The sequence below is a fragment of the Helicoverpa zea genome, chromosome 26, assembly GCF_022581195.2.
Source record: "Helicoverpa zea isolate HzStark_Cry1AcR chromosome 26, ilHelZeax1.1, whole genome shotgun sequence".
Taxonomy (NCBI): Eukaryota; Metazoa; Arthropoda; class Insecta; order Lepidoptera; family Noctuidae; genus Helicoverpa; species Helicoverpa zea.
The window spans coordinates 2,913,575-2,939,661 of NC_061477.1; the positions used below are offsets into that span (position 1 = coordinate 2,913,575).

The 26,087-nt window shown below is 36.0% G+C and overlaps 6 protein-coding genes across 6 annotated transcripts; 5 read left to right on the forward strand and 1 right to left on the reverse strand.

Moving 5' to 3' along the window:
• Position 1: 1 nt before the first annotated feature.
• On the reverse strand, positions 2–1,273 carry LOC124643037. Its single transcript, XM_047181873.1, has one exon. The coding sequence runs from the start codon at positions 987–989 to the stop codon at positions 9–11; it is 981 nt and encodes a 326-aa protein (XP_047037829.1). The 5' UTR covers positions 990–1,273; the 3' UTR covers positions 2–8.
• A 142-nt stretch (positions 1,274–1,415) lies between these two features.
• On the forward strand, positions 1,416–2,506 carry LOC124643018 (spherulin-2A-like). The gene has a single exon (XM_047181855.1). The coding sequence runs from the start codon at positions 1,578–1,580 to the stop codon at positions 2,454–2,456; it is 879 nt and encodes a 292-aa protein (XP_047037811.1). The 5' UTR covers positions 1,416–1,577; the 3' UTR covers positions 2,457–2,506.
• A 4,131-nt stretch (positions 2,507–6,637) lies between these two features.
• Positions 6,638–10,524, forward strand: LOC124642873 (pro-resilin-like). Its single transcript, XM_047181624.1, has 6 exons — positions 6,638–6,643; positions 6,786–6,841; positions 7,100–8,266; positions 8,609–8,753; positions 9,139–9,273; positions 9,738–10,524. Exons 1-6 carry the CDS (start codon positions 6,638–6,640, stop codon positions 9,864–9,866), a joined length of 1,638 nt encoding a protein of 545 aa, XP_047037580.1. The 3' UTR covers positions 9,867–10,524.
• A 2,322-nt stretch (positions 10,525–12,846) lies between these two features.
• LOC124642874 (pro-resilin-like) lies at positions 12,847–16,063 on the forward strand. The gene is made up of 6 exons (XM_047181625.1): positions 12,847–12,852; positions 13,075–13,136; positions 13,842–14,021; positions 14,709–14,823; positions 15,329–15,463; positions 15,828–16,063. Exons 1-6 carry the CDS (start codon positions 12,847–12,849, stop codon positions 16,023–16,025), a joined length of 696 nt encoding a protein of 231 aa, XP_047037581.1. The 3' UTR covers positions 16,026–16,063.
• Positions 16,064–17,853: 1,790 nt separating this feature from the next.
• Positions 17,854–21,436, forward strand: LOC124643065 (titin-like). Its single transcript, XM_047181907.1, has 8 exons — positions 17,854–17,939; positions 18,290–18,406; positions 18,879–19,095; positions 19,394–19,860; positions 20,018–20,058; positions 20,287–20,392; positions 20,785–20,849; positions 21,090–21,436. The coding sequence occupies exons 1-8, from the start codon at positions 17,934–17,936 to the stop codon at positions 21,106–21,108; spliced, it is 1,038 nt and encodes a 345-aa protein (XP_047037863.1). The 5' UTR covers positions 17,854–17,933; the 3' UTR covers positions 21,109–21,436.
• Positions 21,437–22,669: 1,233 nt separating this feature from the next.
• On the forward strand, positions 22,670–24,935 carry LOC124643014. The gene is made up of 3 exons (XM_047181851.1): positions 22,670–23,325; positions 23,799–23,925; positions 24,159–24,935. The coding sequence occupies exons 1-3, from the start codon at positions 23,126–23,128 to the stop codon at positions 24,258–24,260; spliced, it is 429 nt and encodes a 142-aa protein (XP_047037807.1). The 5' UTR covers positions 22,670–23,125; the 3' UTR covers positions 24,261–24,935.
• Positions 24,936–26,087: the final 1,152 nt, after the last annotated feature.

Below are 26,087 nucleotides of genomic sequence, written 5' to 3' on the forward strand. Positions count from 1 at the left end.
ATATTTTTTTAAAAATCCCTAAACCAAAGAAAATTCCTGGGTTTAGGTTTTTCTGTTGTAATATAAATAACACGCGTTGTATTCTTGTTTTTCAGTATTTTCATTAACGGCCGCTTTACTTTGGGCGGTTCCACAACTTCACCAGTTAACTTGTCATAGACTTGTAATCTAGGATTAGTGAAACATCTGATTTCTAATATTTCCGTAGTTAAAACCTCGTTGGTCATGTTGCCTGCTTTCATTATGCTTTTCACTGACGGCGCCCAGAAATGGTATTTGCCATAAACTTCAGCATAATTGGCTATTATACTACCGACGAGTTTTGCTTCATACAAAAGTTCTACCAGCACAATCGTTTTTGAAGCAATTAATTTCGTCACTACAGTTCTTTTAGGCTTTATTGTGATAAGTCCATCTTTAGTCACACCTATTGTCATTTTAACAGCTTTAGTACTTTCGTTTCTCCATTTGTTAACATATGTGTGGTTTCCATAATCAAATATCATGGTATAGTTGGTCAATATTTCGCTGTCTGGAAGACCAGTTTTTGACCATGTAGAACTAAATTGGTTTACAACAGTAGTATTCATTGTTCTCTTAGACTTTATACTGGTTGTAGCTTTGTTAATGTATTCGTGACTACCTAGAACTACGTCTTCAGTAATAATGTCTAATATTTTAGTCTTTTTAACTGTTAGTCTTCTTTTCATTGGTTCCCAATGGAACTTCTCAAACAAATCACCGTATGGTGTTGGGTTTTTAAGGAATACGTCATTCGGTACTTTGCCAAGTTCTACTCTCAGGCCTTTGTTAAGTCTTGGATAAGTTATGTTGAATAGTTTCAGTTCTTCATCCGTCACTACTTTATCATGATTTCCTTTGTAACTGATGTTAACTTTCATATCTGTTTCGTCCGAACTTATTGTTACATTAATAGTTATTCTTGCGTCCACTAGTAGTGGAAGTAAAAATAACATCACCACTATCATTTTGATCTTCAGTTGTTATTAGTTATTTCACTTGTATCACTGGTATTTTGAGGCTTGCACTTTTGGTCCCACGTTTCGTGTTTTTATTCAGTCTTTTGGTTGATTAAGTTCTTTAAACACAGTTTTATCACAAACAACACAATTATCTTCTCCTAATGATTTTCTCTTTTCTTCACTATCATAGTTATCTAATAAATGTCTCTTTGCATTTCGTTTTTAATTACTTTTATGATTGTATTGATATTATATGCAGAACTCTATAGGCGTATTAATAAGAGCGTTGGATTAACTGTTTTGTAATGAATTAATATGTGATATATACTAACTTGCTCTTGACCTTATTATCACTAATGTTTTATTATGACGAATACAAACTATTAAACATAATATTTATTACAGTATTCCTCTTACATATCGTCAATCAATTGTATAGTTAGAAGAATATCTGTTTATCTTAATGAATTTGCGTTTCCCGGAATCAGAAAATGTAAGGTCAAAAAGTCGTGTGTTTGTCCGCATCTTTTAAAGAATTATCAGTTAGTGTTACATTAAAAATTGAGCCTGTTACATCGTTATATAATTCAAAAGATGGGCCTAAAACTACTAGTGTTCGTGCTTATAATAAAACAAGTGATAGCGAGGATACAAATAAACGCAATAGTAGACGAACATAAGCAAGTGCATGTTACGTACAACGGAATTGAACTGCACTTAATCTCCGATGAAGACATCAGATCATTTCATCTTGAAGACGAAAACTTAGTAGAAGCAGTTACCAAGCATTTAGGACAACGGCCCAAAGACATTTATTTGAAAAGTCCTACACCATGGGGCGACTTATACAAGACTTATAGATGGGAGACAGTGAAGAGAGAGATGTCTATAAAATCAGTAAGAGTTACTGGCATCAGTAAAGACCCAGTCGTAGTGTTATCACAAGACTTCGAGAACATATCGAGTAATAAAACAATAAAAGTGAACACAGGTATATCTCACACTATAGAAAATACAATAACGACAAGTTGGACAAAATCGAAAGAATTCACCGTCTCGCAAGAAATCGAATATGAATTCAATGTCGGTTTTGCTAAAGCTGCGGGTACCACCGGGTTTTCTTTTACTACAAACTGGGGTGTTAGTGAAGAGATCACAAAAACCGATACTATAGGCACTACTAGTGGTATGGAGACAGAATTGAAGCCGGGACAAGCTGTGACTGCAGTTTTGTCGGCAAAAGCCGGTTTTTTGGAACTAGAAGTAGTGCATAAAGCTTCTTTAAGGGGTAATGTAGCCGTGAATTTTAGAAGGAAGCATGCTGGTCATCATTTCTGGGGACCCACGATTCAAGATGTGATGAGAACTGGAGGGATCAATAATGAAATAATTACTATTGAGACTATTCGCTTTGGATTTCATGTTGAAGGATCTTTGAAAGTCTATGATAAGGAGACTGGGGAAGCGATATGAATGCAAAGGATCTAACTGTACATTTTTGTAAATAAATGAAATTGAAGAGCTGTGTAGCTCATATTATTTAAAGTGACTCCTGCCTTGTATAATAAGAGTAGCTATTCATTAAGAATATTGTAGTCGCTTCATGTGGCAAATTAATACTCAGCTGCATCCAGTTAGACTGGAAGCCAACATACATAGTTGGTAAAAGGCTCTGCAAAGTGTTTTTTTTAATATGTGCCTATGCTAGTGTGATAGTAGACATATTCTTTTTATTTCAGTCAGAATAAGTAAGGTACGGACTACGAACCTTAACAAGTCCCTAAATGGGCCAGTGTCCATCAAAATGAGCAGTCGGTAGACTTATGAATTTATGCCCAAATAAAATAAATACTTGTAGGTATATTGATATTAAGCTGTACCATTCCCTACTAAACAAAAGAAGATCCAACAACCATTTTTAAACCAGATAATTTCGTCACACTAACTTGATTTTATCTCGAAGGTCTTTCTTCTCTAACATTGAAAAATTCAATGACCAAGTATCGATATATTTAATGAGTTTATCGTGCATCTGACCTGTAACTCTTGAGTTGTGTTTCGTAACTGAGAGTCAAGTTATATTGGTCGGTATAGTATGATGGGGATCATTTGATTTAAGTGACAACCTTTCATTTGATGTCCCAGAGCTTAATGAGGTGTGATTACACCGTCGGTAACTGATTGGTGTTTAACTGTTGATCAACTTGCTAGATGCTCTATAGAGAGCCTTCTTTATCACTACATATTTAAAAGCTATTTTTATTTTATCGTTTTGCAAGAAATAAAATCAAAATGCACTCTAGGAATTGTTCCTTCTCTCTACTTATGTAAATGTTCGTAATATAATCTCAGATCAATGATCTGAGAATATAATAAAAACTTAGTTTTTCTTTAGTTAGTGAAACTCGCATGAAGATCCTTGACATGACTGCACTTTATTTTCACAAAAATAGAGAAAGATTTTGGAAAATGTATCTATAGCATGTAAAGCCATGGCAATGGCAAATAGCATCTTCAATCTTAGTTTAAGAACACGGTGCCATCGACACATCAATAGCATCTCATTGTTGAGGACACGACATGATCGGCTCTTCTAAACAATAGGTAAACAAGTCGTGTAAACCTCTCGAAAATAGACCTTAATACTTTGAGATGAAGACTATTCATGTATGTCTTCTCGTACCCGTATAAAATTTAGTCTTCCCGGCACTTTCCCCTAGCTTCCCAACAGTAAAAAAGGTGTCAAATTAGTTCAGAATTTATTACCAAACAAAACTTTTTCCTTCTTTATAAAATAAGTACTATTAGATTTAGCAATAAAAAACTTAGATCACAAACAAAAAGTACCTACACTTTGCAATCAAGGAATTGAACCCAAACACTCAATACAACATGCTTTTAAAGCTTGATATATCCTAATACAAAAGCTATTCGTATGTGCGACGAATCGTCATTTGTTTGTGGTGGTATGGCCGGCTTTGTTTGCGTGAATCTAATGAGCAGCGTAGCCTTGCCCTTAATGGAGATACACTCCTTTTGTGAGAGTCGTGATGATGTTCAGGGGTAGCTAGTGGGGTAATTGGGGTTTTTTGCTTTTGCAGTCATGAATTTCCCTGTTTTTTAACCGAGTATCTAAAAACGAGGTAGGTTCGTAATTCGAATGTTTGGAATGATGAACACGGATCTTTAAGTTAACTTCTTAAACATAGGTAAGTAATTCGGCATTACTTGTTTGGTACTAATGTCTTTATTCCATCTCTAATATAACCAAATCAACCGATAGATATAATATTGAAAACAGCGGTAAGAATACTACGACAGGATAACTTTTAAAGCTTGATATAAGTCGTATGTACGTCGAATCGTCATTTGTTTGTGGTGGTATGGCCGGCTTTGTTTGCGTGAATCTAATGAGCAGCGTAGCCTTGCCCTTAATGGAGATACACTCCTTTTGTGAGAGTCGTGATGATGTTCAGGGGTAGCTGGTGGAGCAGAGCTTGAACGTTGAATTAATTAGGGTTTTTTATTGTAATTAAGCTGTTGAACTGTTAATCAGTTTCACTGCTTTTGAACTCTATTAAATGATGAATCTTTAAGTTAAGTTCTATGTCTTTTTCAGAAAAAATGTGGTTTAGATAATATTCAACAAATGTTTCGATGAACCAAGAAGGTTGAGTTCCATACGCTCAATAGAAGATTTTATCAAAGTGATAGACCACTTTTTCAGTTTTGGTTAATGTCACTTATCTGAATGATAATAAGAAGTTAGCGGCATCTTGAGGTTTCACCCACGTCCCTAGTAGAACTAATTCCCGCAACCGGGTAAAAAGTTGCCTATGTCTTTTTTCATATTCTAGACAGAAGATTTGGTGTGAAAGCGCCACAGACAGATAAACAGAGTTACTTTATCATTTATAGCTTAGTTAGGATTGCACTATTTATTTTAGGACTTGCGTTTTTACACATGTTTGAAGAATGTATAGGTAGTAACTGAGTAGGTGGTAGCACCTATGTATGTACGTTAAGTTACTGAATACTCAAAATATTGCTACACAGCATGACCCAAAGAAACCTAATATACATTTCTCACGATTTTACACCGTGTAATATTGTAATTCTAATAAACGTTTGATGTTCAAACCAATTTCATGTTACGCAAGAGTTTTATAGAGCGCGGTGTGTTTGGTTAAACCTATCTTACTTGTGACTGTGTGTATAGGTGACCTGTTTCTAATCTAGATTAGAAGGCCAATTGAGCAGAATAAGCTTTTGGGTAGTATTTAACATCATCTGCCCAAACTTCTAGGTTTCTAGTTTAACCGAATGCTGCTGATTACTAGTGTTTTACAAGGGGTGACTGCCTGTCTCCTCAACCCAGTTACTCAGGCAACCCGATATCCCTTGGTGGGACTGGTTGTCAGAACTACTGGCTTCTGATTACCTATAGCGACTGCCAAAAATTTTCAGATTTTCAGCTTGAACCTCAAGGTGACTGCCGAAAAATGGGGAAACCCGTCTTGTCAAGATGGTCATCCATCCACGTTTTTACGGGGCCAAACGCAGCTTTACCTAATTATCTATCTACCCTTCCAGCTATTACATACCTATACAGGAGCTCCTCAAAATTATACAGAATCTACAGAAACCAAATCGATGAAACAGAATCGACCTAAATCCTAGTCTTCTTTTATCTACTTTATCCAAACTTATAGACTATGGTAATTCACTTGCACATAACCAAACTTCTAGACCAGTCCCTAATCTAGTGCAGCGTGAAGATACCACAATAAGTCCAAAGTGTTGTCACACATGCTAACAGACATACAATGTACCTTCCAACCACATTACTGACGAAGCCCGTAAACCAACCACCTAGTCTTTAAGTCAAGTGTATAAGGTCCAAATTGCAATGGCAAGAGGTTGTAGTAAGTGTAAGTGTAAAGTGGTTTGATTGATGCAACTCTTCAACTAACAACGTAATCTTTAAGTCAAGTTAATAAGGTCCAAATTACAGTGGCAAGAGGTTATGATAAGTGTAAGAATAACGTGGTTTAATGCAAGGTATTGTTAAGATAAGGTAGTATAAATAGTTGGTAAGATTTCGATGTAACCATTCCGAGTTCAGATCAATTCGAGCACTATCATCTTTGGTTATTATCTTTGGTTGATGTGTTGATGGTTAGTCTGAAAAGGTTTAATAAGGATTACTTATGTTTAATTAAAAAATAAACTTTGAACATTGATTGGAAATCGAAAGTAAAAGGAACATTTTTACAATAGATTAGAAATTGAATCTTATTCCAAAAATCGTTGCAAGACAAAAACCTGTTGATATGTAAAAGCATGTTGTATTTTCTTGATAATTATAAAAACAAAATTTTTAAGCAATTTAGCCATTTTCCCGTGATCCGTGGGAACTATTGCCCGTACCTGGATAAGATACAGCATACTCGGGAAATGTGAAGCTTACCAACAGTGAAACAATTTATCAAATCGGTTCGGTAGGTTCGGAGCCCTCAGTATAAGCAAGCAAAGACAAATGTTTCCTCTTTATTTTATTAGAATAGATAGAAGTAGGTAGGTATATTAAGCACATGTTGAAAATTATTGTTATTTTTTCAGGTTTATTTGGTGATTGATCCCATATCATTAAAATGAAGGTAAGAAAAACCAAAAATTTCACTGATTTTCAAAACTCCACTTAGACTATATGTTAGAACAAAAAATAATTCTCTGTTTATCAATTTATTTCATCTCTATTGAAAGCAATAAGTAATTAACAAACTTTTGTGTTAATTTCAGGTGTTTATACCGCTCCTATGTATTGTGGCGCTGGCAATCGCCGAACCACCAGTCGGGTAAGTAAACAAATGATATGAAATATAATATGTATTTACTTATGTGATATGTGTATTTGAACAGTGCAACAGAGTTCCATTCAATTTTAATCAAATATAAACTAACCACAAAATAAATATCTACCTACCTACTTACAATAGCCTGAACACACATTTCCAATAGCTTGTACCTATATTATCTTGAAAAATCTGTTCAGAGTCGTTCCTATACTTGAAAGCTCTAGCTTCCCTACTTACACTCATATTTTAAAATTCCAGCGACGGCTACGCATCAGCACGCTCCAGCCATCACGACCACGAACATGGTCACGACCACAGCCTAGACTTCCAAAGATCTCTCTCTCAAGAGTACGGACCGCCAACCTCCCGGTCTTTTGGAACCTCCCGTAACGCCCTTTCAACTGAATACGGACCGCCAAACGCCAGATCAAGCTCAAGATCTGGTCTATCCCAGAGTTACGGAGTTCCAAACGCTCGTAGTAGTCTTTTGCAAGAATATGGGGTTCCAAATGCTAGAAGCAGTAGCCAGTTTTCGTCTTCTCGGAGTCTTTCGACTGAGTACGGTCTACCAAGTTCTAGAAGCTCACCGTCTACTGAATACGGAGTTCCTAGCTCTCGTTCTTCGCTTTCTACTGAATATGGAGTACCAAGTGCACGCAATACACCTTCAGCTGAGTATGGGGTACCGAACACCCGGTCTACCCCTTCTGCAGAATATGGAGTTCCCAGTTCCCGTTCCTCACCCTCAACCGAATACGGAGTCCCCAATGCAAGGAACAGCCCTTCTGAACAGTATGGAGTACCTGCAGCTAGAAACTCTTTATCTGAAGAATACGGCGTGCCAGCTGCAAGGAATTCGCTCTCTCAAGAATACGGTGTACCATCTTCAAGGTCTAACATCGAAGGGAGGACACCATCCACTCAGTATGGACCTCCTGAATTTCGTTCGACACCCTCTGAAGAATATGGAGTACCTTCCCAAAGAAGCTTCGGAGCCCGCAATCCTTCTCAAAAATATGGCCCACCAACGTCTAGAAATTCTCCTTTCTCGCCGAATGCTTTGTCTCAGGAATATGGAGTCCCGTCTACCAGAACTGCTGATAGTAAAACCTTTACAACGCCCAAAAGCATTGCAACGTCCTTTTCATCGTCGTCACGGTCATTCAAACCTCAGTCAGCTCGTTCTTTTGGTTCCCGTACACCCTCAACCAGCTACGGTCTCCCCAGTGCAAGGAATTCTGACTCTTATTCCCAGGGCGCTAAGGCTCCTTCTCAATCGTACGGTGCGCCGGCTCGTGATGTGTCAGATACGTATGGAGTGCCTAGTGCCAGGGGTTTGTCTCAGGAATACGGTGTGCCTTCGAGTCGCGTTGCGGTTCAGAAGACTGGTGCTGTCGCTTCGTCTTATGCTGATGCTGCTGCCAGGTATTATATGGTTCATTTTTTATTTTCTTGTCCAAATATAAAGACTGAATAAACTAATCAGTTACTTGTTCGCCCAGAGAAAACTATTATTAAACTTATTTACCAGTTTTATTGAATATGAAACTAAGGGGTTTCTTAAAGTAGGAACGAGAAGTCTTCTTAATTCAATCTAAAGCTATTCAAATATCTATTTTTATCATACAAGTTAGCTATTAAAACTTTTTAAATTAACTTATCAGTCTGTTAATTGACTTCATTCATTTACTAATTTAAATATTTAGTTAGAGTAAACATCTACATATCTAACGTCTCGTTATAAGACCATATGCTATTCTTCCCCAGGTCTTCTCCATCAGACACATACGGGGTCCCGTCAGCTCGCGACTCGATGCCGTCCGACCAGTATGGTGTTCCTGACCAGTACAGCAACCAGAACAACCAAGGTTACTCCTACGCTAGGGATGCTCTCAACGAACTCTTGAACCAGGTTTGTGGAAAATGCTTTGTATTAGATATTTGTAATGAAATTAGTTTTCCTAAAGTATTGTAGTTTGAAGAAATCCACGTCGCACACAAGTTGAAAAGTGTATAATCCTGACGAGATCACGTTTATATCTAACCATCAAATGTCTTATATATACAGAAATATTTACTTGTACACAATCTCATAAATTACTTTTTAAGAAATTGTTTTTCAGATGTAAATCATTAAACCTTTTGGCTTGGGTAAAGCCGACGCGACTTTTACGGACATAAAGCCCCCATGTTTCTTCTTCATTTATGTACCAGGGCCGCAGTAACACTTCCGAACAATCTTACAGTTACTGCTTGCTCTGAAGGTTTATTAATATCCATCATTCCATGGTTTTCAGGAGCCAGCTAACTACGACTTTGCATACAAAGTGAACGACTTCGAGTCTGGCAGCGACTTTGGGCACACGGAGACGAGACAGGAGAACAGGGCTGAAGGGTCCTACTTCGTGGTGCTGCCTGATGGTACCAAGCAGGTGAGGAGTTATATAGTGTTCTATGTCTTTAATTACTGGGTAGATGGAGAAATGCTTTAATGAAGTTTTTTAACAGTTTAGAGATATTGGTCATCTTTTGTTCATTCATAAAAGAACCGAGGGTAAATACAGCAGAAAAACATGAATAGTTCCAGAGTACCAGTTTTTTTACTTGCTGCTTGGCCTTCACTTGGGTAGCCCAATACATGGCAATACAGGTTGTCAGATTATCTGGCCTCTGACTACCACTAATGGCTGCTAAAGATATTCAAATGACAGCCGGCATTCACCAGTTTAAAATGTCTTCCAAAACACAATCACCCATCCACGAATCGTCCGCACCAACTGTAATATAATCAATCTGTATTATAGTCAATCCAGCCATGCGCCTGTTAGCTACTTAGCTACGAACTCCTCAATTTGAACCCTATATCCACCTATCTAAAGTTCACATCTCCTTACAGACTGTAGAATACGAGGCAGATGAGCGTGGCTTCAAGCCGAGGATCTCGGTGGAACCTGCAGACCTTGGACGTTCCGGCTACGATGACAATGCGGCAGATCTCGCCAGGTCTGGTGATGGACCTTATTGAGTGGAGCATAAGGTTGATTTTGCAATGGTGGAATGAGAAGTATTTAGTGGTTCTGATTGAAGGAACAATTAATTATAGAGATATAAAAGTTCTGGGAACAGCTGCTTGATAGAAAAGATTTATTTTTGAAACATGTAAATAAAAATATCTGTGATTATGGTGATTCCTAATGTAGATATGCACCAATATAGTAAAAATAATAAAAAATATTTAACTAGAGCACAAACAGTACAAAATAAATAATAAATATTTCAAATAGTTATGTAAAAGACAAGCATAAATGTAAATAAAAAAAAACACCTATAATTTTCCTCAGAGCTATTTCCCACAGCATAGTGGCGCCTCCAAACGGTAAAGATTGGAACTAAAATAACTTCTTATTTTACCTAAGAAATGTAAATACAAAAATGAAACGGCATTGTAAATGGATGAAAACGAATGTAAAATACTCAATTATTTATTTACTTTTAAGTAGCAAATGTAAAAAATGTGTAAAAAAAATAAAATAAAAGTGTACCTCATAGTTTGTAAGTTGCTTGTGATGTAGTGAATTTATAGTGCAATGAAATAAACTTTTTTGTGATATATTTTTGCCTTTTTGATAACCTTATTTTCATTTTCATATTTTGAGAATTATCAGTTCTGATAAGGAAGCAGACGAAGATCTTACTTACAAAAATATATGAAACCATTTTATTAAAAAATGCGATATTATTTTTCAAATTAATTTTCATATTTAAGAAGCTCTATGATAAGTTTTCATATACATAGTTTTTACCTATCGTGATATTGTCTAAAAAAAATCCGAGTCAATCAGCTTAGCTGGAGCAGTTTTTCTTTAAAAAAAAAAACTGAAATTCAATAAAGAGGTTGTTTAATCATTCATAGAATAAGTAAAAACACCGAGTATCATAGGTACACCACCATAGGCACCACCTATATCGTGGAATAATAGAATGTTGGTAGAAATGCTAGTTCTTTTTTTTTTTCAAAATTATAATTTACCGTCATTTGTTTTGCCACTAATATTATGATGATATCGACGCATCGTGTTTCCCCAGGCACCAGGCCAATCGTAATGATTAACCCATTAATACAGGTAGGTACACCGCTCATCATCATCCCAATTTATTCAAAAAGAAAATACTTATCATATTGTCATACTTAGATAGGTGATTAATGTGTAGATTTTAGTCAGTAAAAAATCGGTTCAGTTAACCGTAAGAAGATACTCATAATATAAAAAGATCATCTTGAAGAAAGTTAAGGGGCTAAATGTCGGAACTTTTATGAACCATGTTTTAAAATAACGTGGTTTAAGTGTAAATCTACTAAGAACCTAGTTAGGTACTAACGTAATAACGTAACGTATAAACATTTCAGTACCTAACTATTAAAATAAGAAAAGGTTAATGCTAAGTGTAAGTGTTACATTGATGATAGATGCATACAGATTAAAAGCAGTTACTGAGAACTTTATATTTGAACTTTTTGAGAAATATTTATACACTTGCCAACATTTAGAAGTTAAGGTGTTTTCATTTATTAATCTATAGTTTGTTTGCTTTAATGCGTTAGTTTTAGGACTTACCAGACTGATTACCCATAAAACCCATACAATTGAAAACTCTCTCGAAGTATGTCGTTCCCACAGGATGCAAGTGAATCCGTCGTCGGAGGCTTACGCCTCACTACGAAAAAAGTTGCCAGTATATGGTTTTCAGATATTTTTTTCAATAGTTTCGAAAACATTACAAACAAAAAAAAATTACAAACAGTAACGTACCCAAGGGGTGAGACGGCACCCCATTCCTAAGACTCTACACCGTCCGTCTATGAGGTCCTCCGTCTGGCACCAGGTTGTATCTCATGAACCGTGATAGATAGACTGTAGAAATTTTCACAGATGAAGTATTTCTGTGGCAGCTTTACCAACAAATACTGAAAACCCTAATAAATTAAATATTTTTAATTGAGCTACCATAATCAAAAGTGATTTTTATAATGTCAGTAGTTATAGATGACGGATGAGTGATTACAAGAATGAAGGACCATATTTTAATCTTTCGATACGAAGGGCCTTTAAACCATTACTAATTATGATTCTGCTTCATTAAGTTAGTTAATCCAGTTTAAGGTCAAGTTGCAAATAATATAATACTGGCAGTGCGTAGTATTAGGAAGTCTACGTCGTGGGTACATCCTTGAGTGACATATTGGTGGGTTAGAGAAACTGTGGAGTGGTGTTTGGTGTGTAATAAATGTGTTGATCCGAAGAGATAAGTGGTATTTTAGCACCTATTTATGTAGGTGGTACAAGGCATATGCAAGTAGTAAAGAAATCAACTTATTAGTTAAATATAGTTTTTCTTGGAAGGTTTATGTTGAAGGTGTCCATTACTTGATTTTATTTGCAGCATGCAGTAGACAATGGGCGGATAATAAGTGTAGGTAGATATGGACTACATAATTTCCCCTGCTTTTTCCCAAATAGGTCGGGGTCGCCTTCCAAATATGGAAGTTTTCAGATATGGACTACATATAAAGCTATATTTAAGGCAATCACTCCCCGCACCTGGATAAGATAAAGCCCATGGCACTCGAAAATAAAGTAATTGTTCATTGGTAAAATAAGTTCTGTACCTTACCTAGATCCAGAAATTACCCCCATAACATCACATTCATAAAACCTTTTCATAATATTAATAAAATATTACAAGCTCAACTAAGTTTAAAAATAAAACACTAACCACCAAAAAATATACAAAGTGTCGGCTCCACGCCAACCTCTGTTCCAAACCTCAGTACACCTTGAAAACTCATCTTTTATGTCGCTAATGAGGTACAATTTATCATCCCCAACACTTTTGTAACACCATGTATAAAAGCTTTGAACAAGATGGCGACAGTATCATTCAACTACACTTGTCGAGTGAGACAGTTTCAATTTCGACACCAGTTTGCTTTATTTAGTTGCAACATGAAGGTATTTATTTGTTTATTTTAAGAGTGAAGTGATTGATTTGTTGGGTAGAAGGACCAGGATTGAAAATTTGGTCCTTTTCTGTCTAAACTATAAATTTTAACGTTATTCGAGATATCAGAATATAGTTTTGTTCAGAAGTTTGCAATCGAAATTATATTTTTTGGTTCTAAAACTTTTTTTTAGAATAATTCAGATTTCTGATAATTTTGAAAATGTTTTCAGACCATCGCCGCTGTTGTGTTACTCGTGGCGTTTGCTTCTGCAGAACCTCCACCATCTAACAGGTAATTATCAAATAGTTACAAAATTATCTTTTTTGTTGAAGTCCATTGAAAAAAGTAATTACTTCTGCGCAGATGAAGGTCAGAGCTCAAGATTCGTGCCGATAACTATAAAGCAAAGAACAATGTCAGACGTCCATAGTAGGTAACTTAGGCTCAATAAAAATATTTCATGTACAGTGAAAATTCTCACAGTTTTTTGTGTAGTTTAATGTCAGAAGCTTTTCTATGTTTTCCACTTTTGCATTGAACTTCTCAAAACCAAATTATTAAAACGAAAAACCTGAACTCGATAAACAAAATAATTACTTATTAAAATGATTTTTTTTTTGGAATAGTTCTAGATAACAATTAAATATTTTATAAAAAGTTAGTATTTTATATTTAAATTGTTGTAGTAAAGAACTTTGTGTCCGTGAGAATTTAGTTTTAAAAGTTGATTGGGTGGGCCGAAACCTGACATTGTTCTTTACCTATAAACTATTAATTAGCTTCCGTCAAAGGGTTTATCGCATCCCTTGAGAAACACTTCAGGCACCTAGATTAAACGTGGCTTTGTTCAGTAAATGGGCTCACACTATATATTTTTTACATCAGTGCAATATTTCCTGAGATGAGTGCTGTTAAGTGTCAACAAACAAACTGTTGTACTACGCACTTACATGAGCTCACCTCGTTAATAAGTCAGATCCATCAATTTATTTCTAGCTACCTACCACCTCCATCATCATCCCGTGGTGCTGGCTACCCTCAAGGACCTGCTACCCAGAACTTGGGCTCTCAGATAGTGGCAGCCAGGACTCTGGATCCTCAGGGACGTGCTGGACAGGGACATGGAGCTCATGGCGGACATGGGGCTCATGGAGCTCAGGTTAATGGTTTTGGAAGGTGAGTTTACAATATCACTACTTAGTGTAAAACAAAGTCGCTTTTTAAAGTAACTATGACTCTTTATCCCAGTGTCCCTGTCTACGCTTAAATCTTCAAAACTACGCATCCGATTTTCATGCGGTTTCTTTTAATAAATAGAGTAATTAAAGAGGAAGGTTAATATGTATAATAACATACATTAAATAGTGGGGGAAATACTGTTATTCCGTGCGAAGCCGGGCGGTTCGCTATTAGATAGGTATAGGTGGTATAGGTAGTCAAAAAATGTCACGGTTCTAGCACCACGCCCATGGCAACAGTCACTTGTTTTTGAACTCAATTGTCAATTTTATATGTATTTATACTACTACTCTGATTAAAATATTGGTCATGACCCGTGCTATCTCTATCTCATACTTTATTTTCATTTTCTAATACAAGTTCATTGTGTAGTAGGTACATACTTTGTTACTACAAAAATACTACCCGATGAACTGTGTCCACTGAACAATACTTAAGCCCAAGTCCGACAACATGAAATAAACTCAAAACTGTTTACTATGAATGTTCACATTTAAGTTTCAAAGTAAACAGTTTTACAAAAAAACCGACATTTAAGCTGCCTAAACATGTAACATGCATGCAATGCATGTAAACATGGGTCTTAATATATCAATGTCTAACGTAACATGCATCGGTATTCAGATCCGGTCCCCAAGACCACGGCTCCGCTCACGCGAGGCTGGGTGGTGATGCTGCCGCTGGCTACGACCACAACGCTGCCGCCTTCGCCAGGAATGCTCTTGAAGAGATTAATGCTGTAAGTCATTGATTTGTTAATCATCATATTCGTGTGGCAAGATTTGAAATACATATAACAATATTTAACATATTCAAAGCATCTTAAAATATTGACGCTTACATTTTATCAGCATTATGGGAAAATTGAATTACAGTTTGATGTGAAAAATCTGTGTCGGTACTTGCACACAAATTCCCATCAAATATTGCACCTAACTGTTTCTGACAGAGTTCAATAAAAAGTATTGAATTCGGAAACTAATTTTGTTGTTATTATTGGAATTAAATGGTCTGTATTTTTTCTGCGTCTCTCTCTTGTTTATCATATCTGGCGAAATGAGTTTTAGTTTGGAAGTTCATTTTCCTAAAGGCATTCCTTATATACAGTCTATTTTAGTAGCCTAAAGTTGCACACTCACATGTGCATTCTCTTTTCCTTCACTCTCATAGCTGGGTTGGTAACCCGACACGACTGGAGAGACGTCACATTTTATTACCCAACTTAACCCATATTATTTGTAAAGGAACCAGCGAACTACAACTTCGGTTACATGGTGAATGATTACCAGGAGGGAACAGACTTCGGTCACCACGAGGAGCGGCAGGAGGAGCGCGCTCAGGGAGAGTACCATGTCGTGTTGCCTGATGGCAGGAAACAGGTTAGTACCTTTCATGATATAATTGAAAGTTCCAAATACATAGATGTCTGTCGAAGTAGAAGATGTATGAAATAAAACAGGAGCAGATTATTTTGCGGATCAACAATTACGGCAAATTTTAGCAATTTTCAATAATAAAGCATTGTGTTCATAGAATAAGTCATAAAGAACTATCTGAACTATCGGTACTATATTTCAAATTCTGAATAATGATATCATTGAAAAGCGCAAGACTTGTAGGTATGTAACTCTAGTTAAAAGAAAAATATATAGACCGTAGTGATAAAATTTATGATAACTAGCTAAATCAATAATTTTGCTTCATCTTAAACTGAAAATAATTTACCGTTTACCTCATTTTCAGACTGTAAGCTACGAAGCCGACGAACGCGGTTTCAAGCCTCAAATCTCCTACGAAGATTCTGAAGGTTACGATAGCAACGCCAACAATGCTCGCAGCAACCAGGTGAATGGTTACGCCAACCACGGTACCAATGGTAACCACGAAGATGGCTACCATGGTAACCATGGCAACGGAAATGCGCGGTCTAATGGCTACTGACTCCAAGATGGCCGATTTTTAGATCTGATATTATAGTTATTATATTTGTATTTATTTTCTTATTTTGTGATTCTTGCGTTTAATTGATTTGAATTTTGGAAAATGTAAAAAAAAATTTCGATAGTTATTTTAAGGCCAAGTGCTTGCTTGTATGTATGCTTAGAATAAATAAACTTTATTTAAGTGAAACATATTTTTTTTCCTTTTCAATAGGTACTTACATATGTACATACATCCTCCCATTTTGTTTTACTTTATAAGAATTCACTTAGAAAATTACATAAATATAGGCGTATATATATGTATACATAAGTACCTACCTGCCTACCTACCTGTATCTCTGTAATTACCATCCGATAATTAGGATATCGGCTCGCTTGTCCACATAACGTCTTACCCCCGTGCCACACACTCTCACGGTTTCCCGCCAACTGGCCATAGAGTATAGTGTGCACTCTCCGAGTCTATGCGACAACGAGACGACAGATATCGGTGATAATACAGTACACTACAGTACCCACACACTGCAGACTAATCAGTCGGCTGACAGTTAACATAATGGTTCTCAAAACATTTTTTTAAAGAAAATCTTGATCTTCCAATCAAAGTTTTCAGTCGGTCTGATACTGTTTGAATACCTGATCTTTGTAGTGTGCGTACTTCCATTTATCTTAATCTTGATTTATGAGAACAAACTATCAGCCGACAAAAAGTTTGAAGTGGTTGGGTACTACTATAAGAAATTATGGGTTACCAGTAAGCCTATTTAAAGTTTATATGACGTCACAAACTAACTCATCAACTACAAAGCAAATATTTCTAAAACCAATAATAATTAGCAGAGCGGAAAACGTCTAAATATTTAACCATAGATCATGTTATATACGTTTTTTTTAAACCTGACCTTGTAGTACCTACCAATTGTCTTGTTATTTTTTGTTAATAGGTTTCCGGACTAGACTATTAGACGACATATTTATATTACATTGATTGTGATATATAAAGCCCATTAAAAGTAATACTACAGTAATACTAAGATATGTACATTTATATCTATGTTCTTGAACGTCAAAAGAAAAGTACAAAGAGAGCCCCAAACCGCGGCTGCGGGATGATTCGCAATCAGTGAATCCAAGAATTGTATCGAATTGGTGATGATTAGCAGTTACCGCGGCTCTGATACACAAAGCGTTCCAGAATGAACTCTCGAATCACTCCCTCACGGTGATGACTTCCCACCGACCCTCAAAAATAAGTCACATAAGCCTCCAAATCGCCCTTCACTTATATTTGTTTTATTAGGAAAAACTGGCAACAACTCCCCAGCAACTGATCTGTCTGTAGGTTTGAAGAACCTTTAGACGATATACCGACTTATTACAAAACAAAACAAGGTGTTAGGTACAAAACTTACCAAAATTTTCAGGCATTTATCGATGACAAAGTTTAAGGAAATTGAAGTTTATAAGCTTTTTAGAAAACTAACTAATACTGAGGTCACAAGAAATCTAACTAAGTAGGTACAGAGTTCAAGAACTAGTTTCATTCTTGCTGGAAAGGGTATTTTTAAATTGATCCCAACATTCCCAGGCCCTGAGCACAACGACCGACATAATATAGGAGCAATTAACAACTACTTACGTACTCTAGATTCAATTAACAAACTCCACATACCCCACTACCATAAAAAACCGACCTACATCTAATTCTTGACCTTCAAACATCACTTAACAATTAATCCACATTAAAAATTGCACAACTAAAGCAATTAATCGAATTCCGTTCAGCCAATATTTGTTCAAAAATCTTGATCAAGGCCTAATGTATTGTTTGATTTATTTTCGTATAAAAATGGCGGGTTTTGAGGATATGGCATCATTCCAAGAAGTCCTTTAGATCTCTTACAACATGAAGGTAAAACAACATTAATTATTTCATTAGTATTATTAACTTTTATAACATCTGTTGAAAGAGTTTATAATATTCTATGTTCTGCTCTAATTATTTCACATTCATCAAATCAGTAATTTTAATGTTAACTAAGATTTGTGTTTGAGCTTGCTTTTCATTGATTGCTTAGCTTTCTTACTCTTTTGAAGTTATAAATCGTTTCTATAAGCTTTCCAGTAAATGAATCATCAGTTTTATTTTTATTGTCATCAATTGCTTAGCCATTTTCTCTAAGTATCTATCTATCTTTCTAAATCTTTGACTGCATGATGCACAACCTATTTACCTGCAATATCCTCTTCATCTCAATCCAGGTCCTCATTGCTGTCGTCTTCGCCATCGGCTCCGTGTCAGCCCTGGGTTCCGGACCCTACCTGCCCAGTGGATGGAGGCCTAGTGGTCCCAGCTTTTATTTACCTTCGGAAGTTGCGGTAAGTGATTAAAACGTTATTAAGTCCGAAGTTTGAGACTATTAATGCAAAGGGATAGCCGAGAATTTCATCTTTAAACATATATGGCCTTACTACAAAAACTTTAACCCCTGTTTTACACTTGTCTAATAAAATTTTGGCTGCAAAATGAACCGTATGTCAACGTCATAATTTGACATTTTTTTAGACAAGGCATAAACTGACGTTTAAAAGTTTTTGTGGTAAGACGGATATTTTCCAAACACTTTGAATATAAAAGGAGACCGACAAATAATTAAGTACATTTTCAAGACTTCTTTAAATTCATTTCAGTAAAAAATACTATGTTTAATAGATAAGTTTATAGTAGTATTTAGGTACTCAAAACAGTTGGTCAAACGATAGTGTGTAAAGAAAAACCACTGCTTATGCCTGTGAGATTCAAAATAATATGTTGCTAATTTTATGTATTAAAATAACCATTATTACACAGAAGCCAGCTGACAGTCCTCTCAAAGAGAACCTGCTCCAGGAAACCGAAGCCTCAGGGTCTGATGCTCTCAGGGAGTACGGACCTCCCAAACTGGAGGTAGTACAATACAGCGTCAACCAGGGCCTGCCTGATGTGGCTACTGAACAGACCTTCTTTGTCCAGTCTCTGGCTACCCAGGAGTTGCAGTCGGCTGTCCAGGAAGCTGTTCAGGTTGAAGGTAAAGCTTACTGTTCACTTTCTTATTTGATTTTGATTTGCTCATAAATAAGATATAATGTGGAAATAATGGTCTATGCCAATTCAAATCTCCTGCAGTCAATAGTAAAATATAATTTACTAAAATCCGTTAAGATGCAATAATTATGTGGTACAATACAATTTTATATAACTTCTGTACTACAGTATAATATGTATAGATTCTATATTCATTAATACACGCTTAAATGATTAAGTAGCTAATATTTTGGACAACCTATACAAAGACGAAATTAAAACCAACCTAATCCCAATCACAGCAAACACAGAGCAAGCCGCCGCCCTCGTAGAAGAGGTTTCATCCACCACCGAGGCTCAATCAGCCGAACTATCAGCTCAGGAACAAGCTACTGAGGTTCTCTCCGAAGCCCAACCTACCTTGGAAGCAAACCCACTTGACGTTGCAGCAGAAATCGTAGAACAGACCTCAGAAGCTGTACAGGTTGATGAAGCCACAGAGGCTTTAGTTCAAGAAGAAATTGCTGCACCCACAGCCGCTGCTGCCCAAGAGGACAGCGAAGTTTCCACATCTGTGGCACAAGAAGAAGTGGTTGTACCAACTGCTTTAGTTGTTGAGGCTGTTGAAGAAGTTGTGCCAACTGCCTTAGTTCAGGAAGAGATTGTACCTACTGTGGTTGAGCAGTTGGTTGTTGAGAAGGTGGCTGCTGGAGTGAATAACATCGCTGAGGCTTTGGTTAATTTGGAGAAGGAAGTTAAAGCTGCTGAGGTAAGAGAAATTGACTTTTTGAAACTGGTCATTAAGTTTGAGTACTTTTTTGTTTCTATGATTGATGACGCATTTGTGTAGCTCAAACACATTGATGCAATAAAAAATATACTGCTCTGACTTTCAATAGTCGAAATAATGAAACCTTAACTTTCAGGCTCTTGAATCTGCTGTGGAAATCAAGCAGGAGATTTCTGGGTAAGCTCTTCATATACCTCTATACCAACACTATTGTATTTTCAACATTGTAGCCTACTCTTGCAAAGCTTAATTTGGAGTAAATTTTATGACATCTATTCGATCATTCACTTTGTCATACTTTATATCATGTTTTGCATTCATATTCAACCCTTCCACTTCTATTATCTTCCTCCACTCATCCTATTCCTCATAATCTGTACTTACACTAATGTGGTATATCTCCAGATCTGTGCAACAAGCTCCCGAAGGTTTCTTGGAGTACGGACCCCCCGGCTTCAGGGAGTACGGACCCCCCAAGCCAGAAGACATCGCCAGGTCTGCTGCTGTAGAGGTAAATATCATTAATATCACGTATTTACCGGTTTTACAATAAATAATAAAAACTATGTAAATACAGCAAATAATCTTCAAAAAATTCGTCCCCATTGCTGTGGGCTGGGAGCTTACCCAATACCCAAGAGGCTAACAGCATTACCTCGTTGGATGGCCATGCTGATCCTTTGTCCGAGGAAATAACCAGCCTTTGGTCACGAGAAGCGTCAATCAGCCGTTTCTTGGATTTTGTACTTGCCCTTTCCCGTGGATCCCCCTTATAAGACATAGACTGCCGGTAGTATGTACTAAAATCTGAAAAATACTCAAAAGATTTGGATCAAACTTTGCAATCTTAAATCTTATGACTCAGACTTCTTATGCCTAAATTATATTTTATATTTTTTACAGGTTGCTCCTACCAGTGCTTTCGAGAACAACGAAGTTAGAAGGAGGCGTTTCTCCCCGAAACTCAAGTAAATAATATTTTTTTAAGTGATAGATAATATTTTGTATTTTTTTGTTTTGTTCATTAACGTTTTGGGCTTAAAAATGTAGAATAGAACATAAATTACTTTTGCAATTAAATACTTATTACAATTTTTATTATATTGGACATAAACAAATGTACACATATTTAAAATAACTTAAAAGTAACTTAAATTTTTTGTAAACTGCTTCGGTAAATTAATAACAAGTTTTTTTATAAATTTCAGGGCACACAAGAGGCACTAAGATTATGAGCTGAAAAAAAACTGGAAACATTGAACGAGCTAGAAAAATGGACTTCGAGGAATCTGTCTTATAAATATGTAAAGAAGCAATTTAAAATGAACTTTAACCATTGAAGTTTGAATGAAACTTTCGTACTATTTTTAGATTCCTAGTACTTCATGGCTATGGGCCCTATATTCTTCCTTTTAAAAACTATGCAAAGTTTAAACTTCAATGGTTAAAGTTAATAAATAATAACAGTGATGGTTTAATTTTTAATGATGAAAAAAAAGAAAAAAAAATCTTTCGAATAGTATCTTATGATGATAAATAAATGGATTGAATTATATATTACTTTTCATTCATGTAAGTACCTAACCCCAAAAACGCTCAACCTTTACCACTACCTATGTTTTTTTTGCTAGAAAAAAAGAAAAGGGGTGCAATAGACTCCCCAGCAACACATGTCTTGATGAATTTTAAGAACTTTTGAGGTTCAAGGCTCAAGGCATCCAAAAATAATCTTTATTTCATTAGCGCTATCACGCCTTCATAACTTCTTCCTCCTGCCCTGTTCTCAATTTTATTTGGGGTCGGCGTAATATGTCATCCTCTTCCATTTTCCCCTGTCACTCGTCATGCTGACACTCGCTCCCATGTCATCTTTCAGGCAATCCATCCATCTTTTCTTAGGTCTTCCTCTTCCTCTCCATCCATCTACATTCATACTTAGCACACACACAAAGAAAATATTTTTAAATACGAACACATTTTGTTCATGTTAATTGACCCATCTATGTCACAATGGATTAAGCTCAAAACACTTATAATTATATATTATACTAAAGAGATGCTCAGTATAGAGAATGAATCACCTAATATTATAAAGATGAAGAAGTTTGTTTGTTTGAACGCCCCAGTCCTACGAACTGCTTGTCGGTTTTAAACACGGAGGAAGAAAAAATTTATTGTCATTTTGTTTTCCGTGGTTTTGAAATAATCTTTCAGTGTTGGAGACCCCGCTTATCGAAGAAGACTTCTTTTTATTTGGGGTTGTAAATCCAATGAGACGCGTGTGAAGCCATTTAATAAAGCTAGTAGGTACTTACTTAATACTTGAGAGTTAGGTAATAGACAATAGAGTAAGAACAGCTATTTTCAAAGGTAAATTGAAGGGATTGGTCAGCGAGTACCTAACTCTCTTCCTATAGCTATTTTCACGGAGACGAATTCGCGGTGTGAATTTGTATAAAATATTCAGAGCGATTTATTGAGAACAAATTATCGTTTGTTTAATATATTAATAAATATTAATTGTGTCATTACATAGGTATTAGCATTTTTATAGGAATTTCAGTATATAAACAAGGAATAAGGGTGTATATTATACATTCTTACAAAAGACATCGTTTTGGTAACATCATGGGTCGTTACAACGCTTTTCTAAATATTTTTGTGTTTGTCACATTGGTCAATTTGTGAGTATATTTGCTAATATCCGATTTCCCACGGTTTCACCCTCGTACCATGGGAACTACTGTCCGTACTGGGTTAAAATATATACTTATATAGTCCTCCTCATCAATTTCGATAACGGCGACCCATGGCAAATTCACCTGCTAGCGTGAGCCCTGATGTGACTCGGGAAGAGTGTATTTTTCAGTGAAAGAATTTTTTAAATCGGTTCAGAAGTTTTGGAGCCTAAGAGTACAATGGAACAAACAGGCATAGACTATTTGAATAAAATATGAGCTTAAAGATAGATCTTCTTAAACGGTGGGACAAGTTTAACCACCTAGCTAGATATAGAGGTAGAGTTTTCTCAAAGGCTTAAAAATGTTATTGAATACAAAATTACAACAGATCTTTCCTTTAAGTGCTTAATCATTCTATCAAATACTAATTTATTTGTGAGTTTGTTCCACCATTTCTTGTTCACAGCGAAAACAAATATTGAGTGGTGAATTGCAGGCGTTTATGGGGCTGTACGTTGGAAACTTAGCCTTCACAAAACGTGCTGATTTTTAGCCTACTGTACATGACGTTTTGTCTCATAGCACCCAAATTACAACGAAGACATTATTTTTATAGATTTTCTCAAGCTGACGTCGAAGCATACGAACTCTTTCGCTACAATCCCAAGGATTTGCAGCCATATACTTGGAAGTATGTGTACCAACATAGAAAGAAGGATGAAGCTCAATCTAACGAGGACCACAATGAATATGGATCTATACCGTAAGTCAGATGCACAGTATTAATAACTTAAAACTAAACAATCGACCGACAGCTGACCCGATGATTGGCAAATACTTTTTTAAAGACAATCTTGATTCCTATCAAAGTTTTCAGTCGGTCTGATACCGGCTTATTACCTGATCTTTGTAATGTACCTACTATCATCTATCTTCATATTTAATATACTGATTGATGGGCCCAAACAAACTTTCGGCCAACTAAAAGTTTGCAGTGTGAGGGTGTTCTAACACCTTTTGACACTGGCGGATTTTCCGTGTAAAATGCACGTTAGTACCTATGATGTTGATTTTTTAAAGAAAGAAAATAAATTGAGAAATTTATTTTGGCTGGTCTTTCAAGCTAGTCTGAGATTCGCCTTTCATTTTTTTTTCAACCTACGACCTATACTTTATTTCTCCATTCCTCGACATAGAGACTAGTAACTACATTTTCTTAGATTATCAAAATTGCAGAGAAATTAACGCAAAACTGATCCATGGCAGAACTCCACCATCCAGACAAGGCGAGGAAGTATTTAATGGTGGGAAAAGGGTGTCTTCTCATAACACAATAATGACTGAATTCAAGCATATGCCAACTGTAAGTAGTCTTCCATTTCCCGAGACTTTTCCCGACTATGTTGGGGTCGAGAACCAGTGTTTAACGATGAGCGGCTGCCTATCTGACCTCCTCAACCCAGTTACCCGGGAAACCCAGGAAACCCTTTGGTACTGGCTTCTGACTATTCGTAACGACTGCCAAGGATGTTCAATTACAGCCGGGACCTACAGTTAAAGAGAAGACACTAATATTAATTTACAATTTATTTTCAGAGCGCTGGTATGAAAGTTTTCTACGGACGCCCCCTACCTGGACATATAATCATCTTGCCAAATGTAAACAACGTTTTTGATTACCACGGGAAACCTGTCTAAAATACAGACATGATTTACGGACCACATACTACCAGCACAGTTTAAATATTCTCTTAAACAGAGCTACATGCTAATGTTCGTAACAATGTCACTCACACACGCCTGTGCTCGATGCTCGACACTCAATACTGACAGCACCGATAGCATCGGTAAAAGCTCGTCGATGCACATGCGTGTGTGAGTGACATTTTTACGAACATTGGTAGGTACCTTCACAACTGTACATAGGTATTTATTTTGTGCTACTACGCAGGACGCTTCAGTGCGCGGCAAGACGCGTATAGAAGCGTTATCAGTATCTCTCGTATTTTGTATACAAACAAGAGCGCACACACTCTACAAACTTTTTGTATATTAATTAATTGATATGGGCTCATTAATCAGTATGAAGATGAATCAAATGGTAGTGCATACGTTACAACGATCGGGTATATTATGTTCGGTATCCGACCGACTAAAAACTTTGATTAAAATCACAATTTTCTAAAAAAAAAAAACTTCTACGGGCCGACAGTCGGCTGACTAAAAGTTTGTAATGTGTTTACTGTACCAAATCCCGCGTTTCGTTTTAAAAGTTTTATTGAACTGTATGTAAAATGTAAGCTTTTGTAATGTCAGCGAGTTATTTATTGTATGAAAAAATCGGTGTAATGTAATAAAGTAAGATTATAAGAACAAGTTTGATCTTTTACCCCCTTACTTATAAAATCTCTAATCACCTTCTAAGCAACATTTTAACTTAACTTAAGACTTTAAGTAGTGATTAAATGTTAGTTAAGACATGCTTAAGCAACGTTTATAAGTAAGAATTTTCTTAAACAGCCCTTAAGTATTACTTATATTAAATTCAAGTTTATAAGTAAGGCTGTTATTTAATTATTTTGTGTGATGCCTACATTACACCTACTTCTAGAGCGAGGAATATACATATGTATATATCGGATGTGTCGTACCTGCATTAAATCCTGTCACATACACTTTATGATATTCTATGGTGAATTGTAAAAAAAAACCTAATCCATTCAGTGGTTCAGGCAAAGATCATGTCATTCAGCCAGGTCATTCAACGGCCTTATTATATTTTATTTTACGACACATTTTTTTTATTAAAATTGCATAATTTAAAGAGTTCAGAATTCTTTTTGAATTTAATTTTAAAGAATTCACAATTTCCAGCTTAATGGAAAAATATTTAAAAGGAGGCCACAGACCTACCGTATTTTTAATTCAGTCATGTCAGATCAGATTGATTAAATAAAATACAAATACACTGTTTTTTTTTACTCAAAGCATTTGTAAATTTTTTCCTACAAATTATCGATATTTTGTTTATCGATGTGCCCCTTTTTTCAATAGCAGCTTGACGACGTAACTTTTGCAGCTCGTACCATGTACATTTGCATTGAGTTTTTTTCCATTATTTCCGATTATTACGTAATAATTTCTTAATATTCATTTTTATTATTTAAAAATATACACAATTACGATTTTTTCGAATTTTTAATGGCCTGTAGAAGATTTGTTGTGACAGGACGTCACTACAATGTTAAGCGCTAACGAACTGTCATAGGGATCATTATTCGCCGCGCGTAGTATAATCGACATTCATATTAACCAGTATATTTTAATGTGATTAGTACACTTTGTATAAGTCGTTTTTTTACTAGGATCGTTTTTTATTTATTGTAAATATGTAATTATCTATGCAAATAAACTATGAATAATTTTCACATATTAGTAGGAATACAGTATACTAGCTATCGCGCGATTTCTCCCGTGTTTCGACCTTCTTCCCGCATCCAGATAAAATATAACCCATGTTTTGCT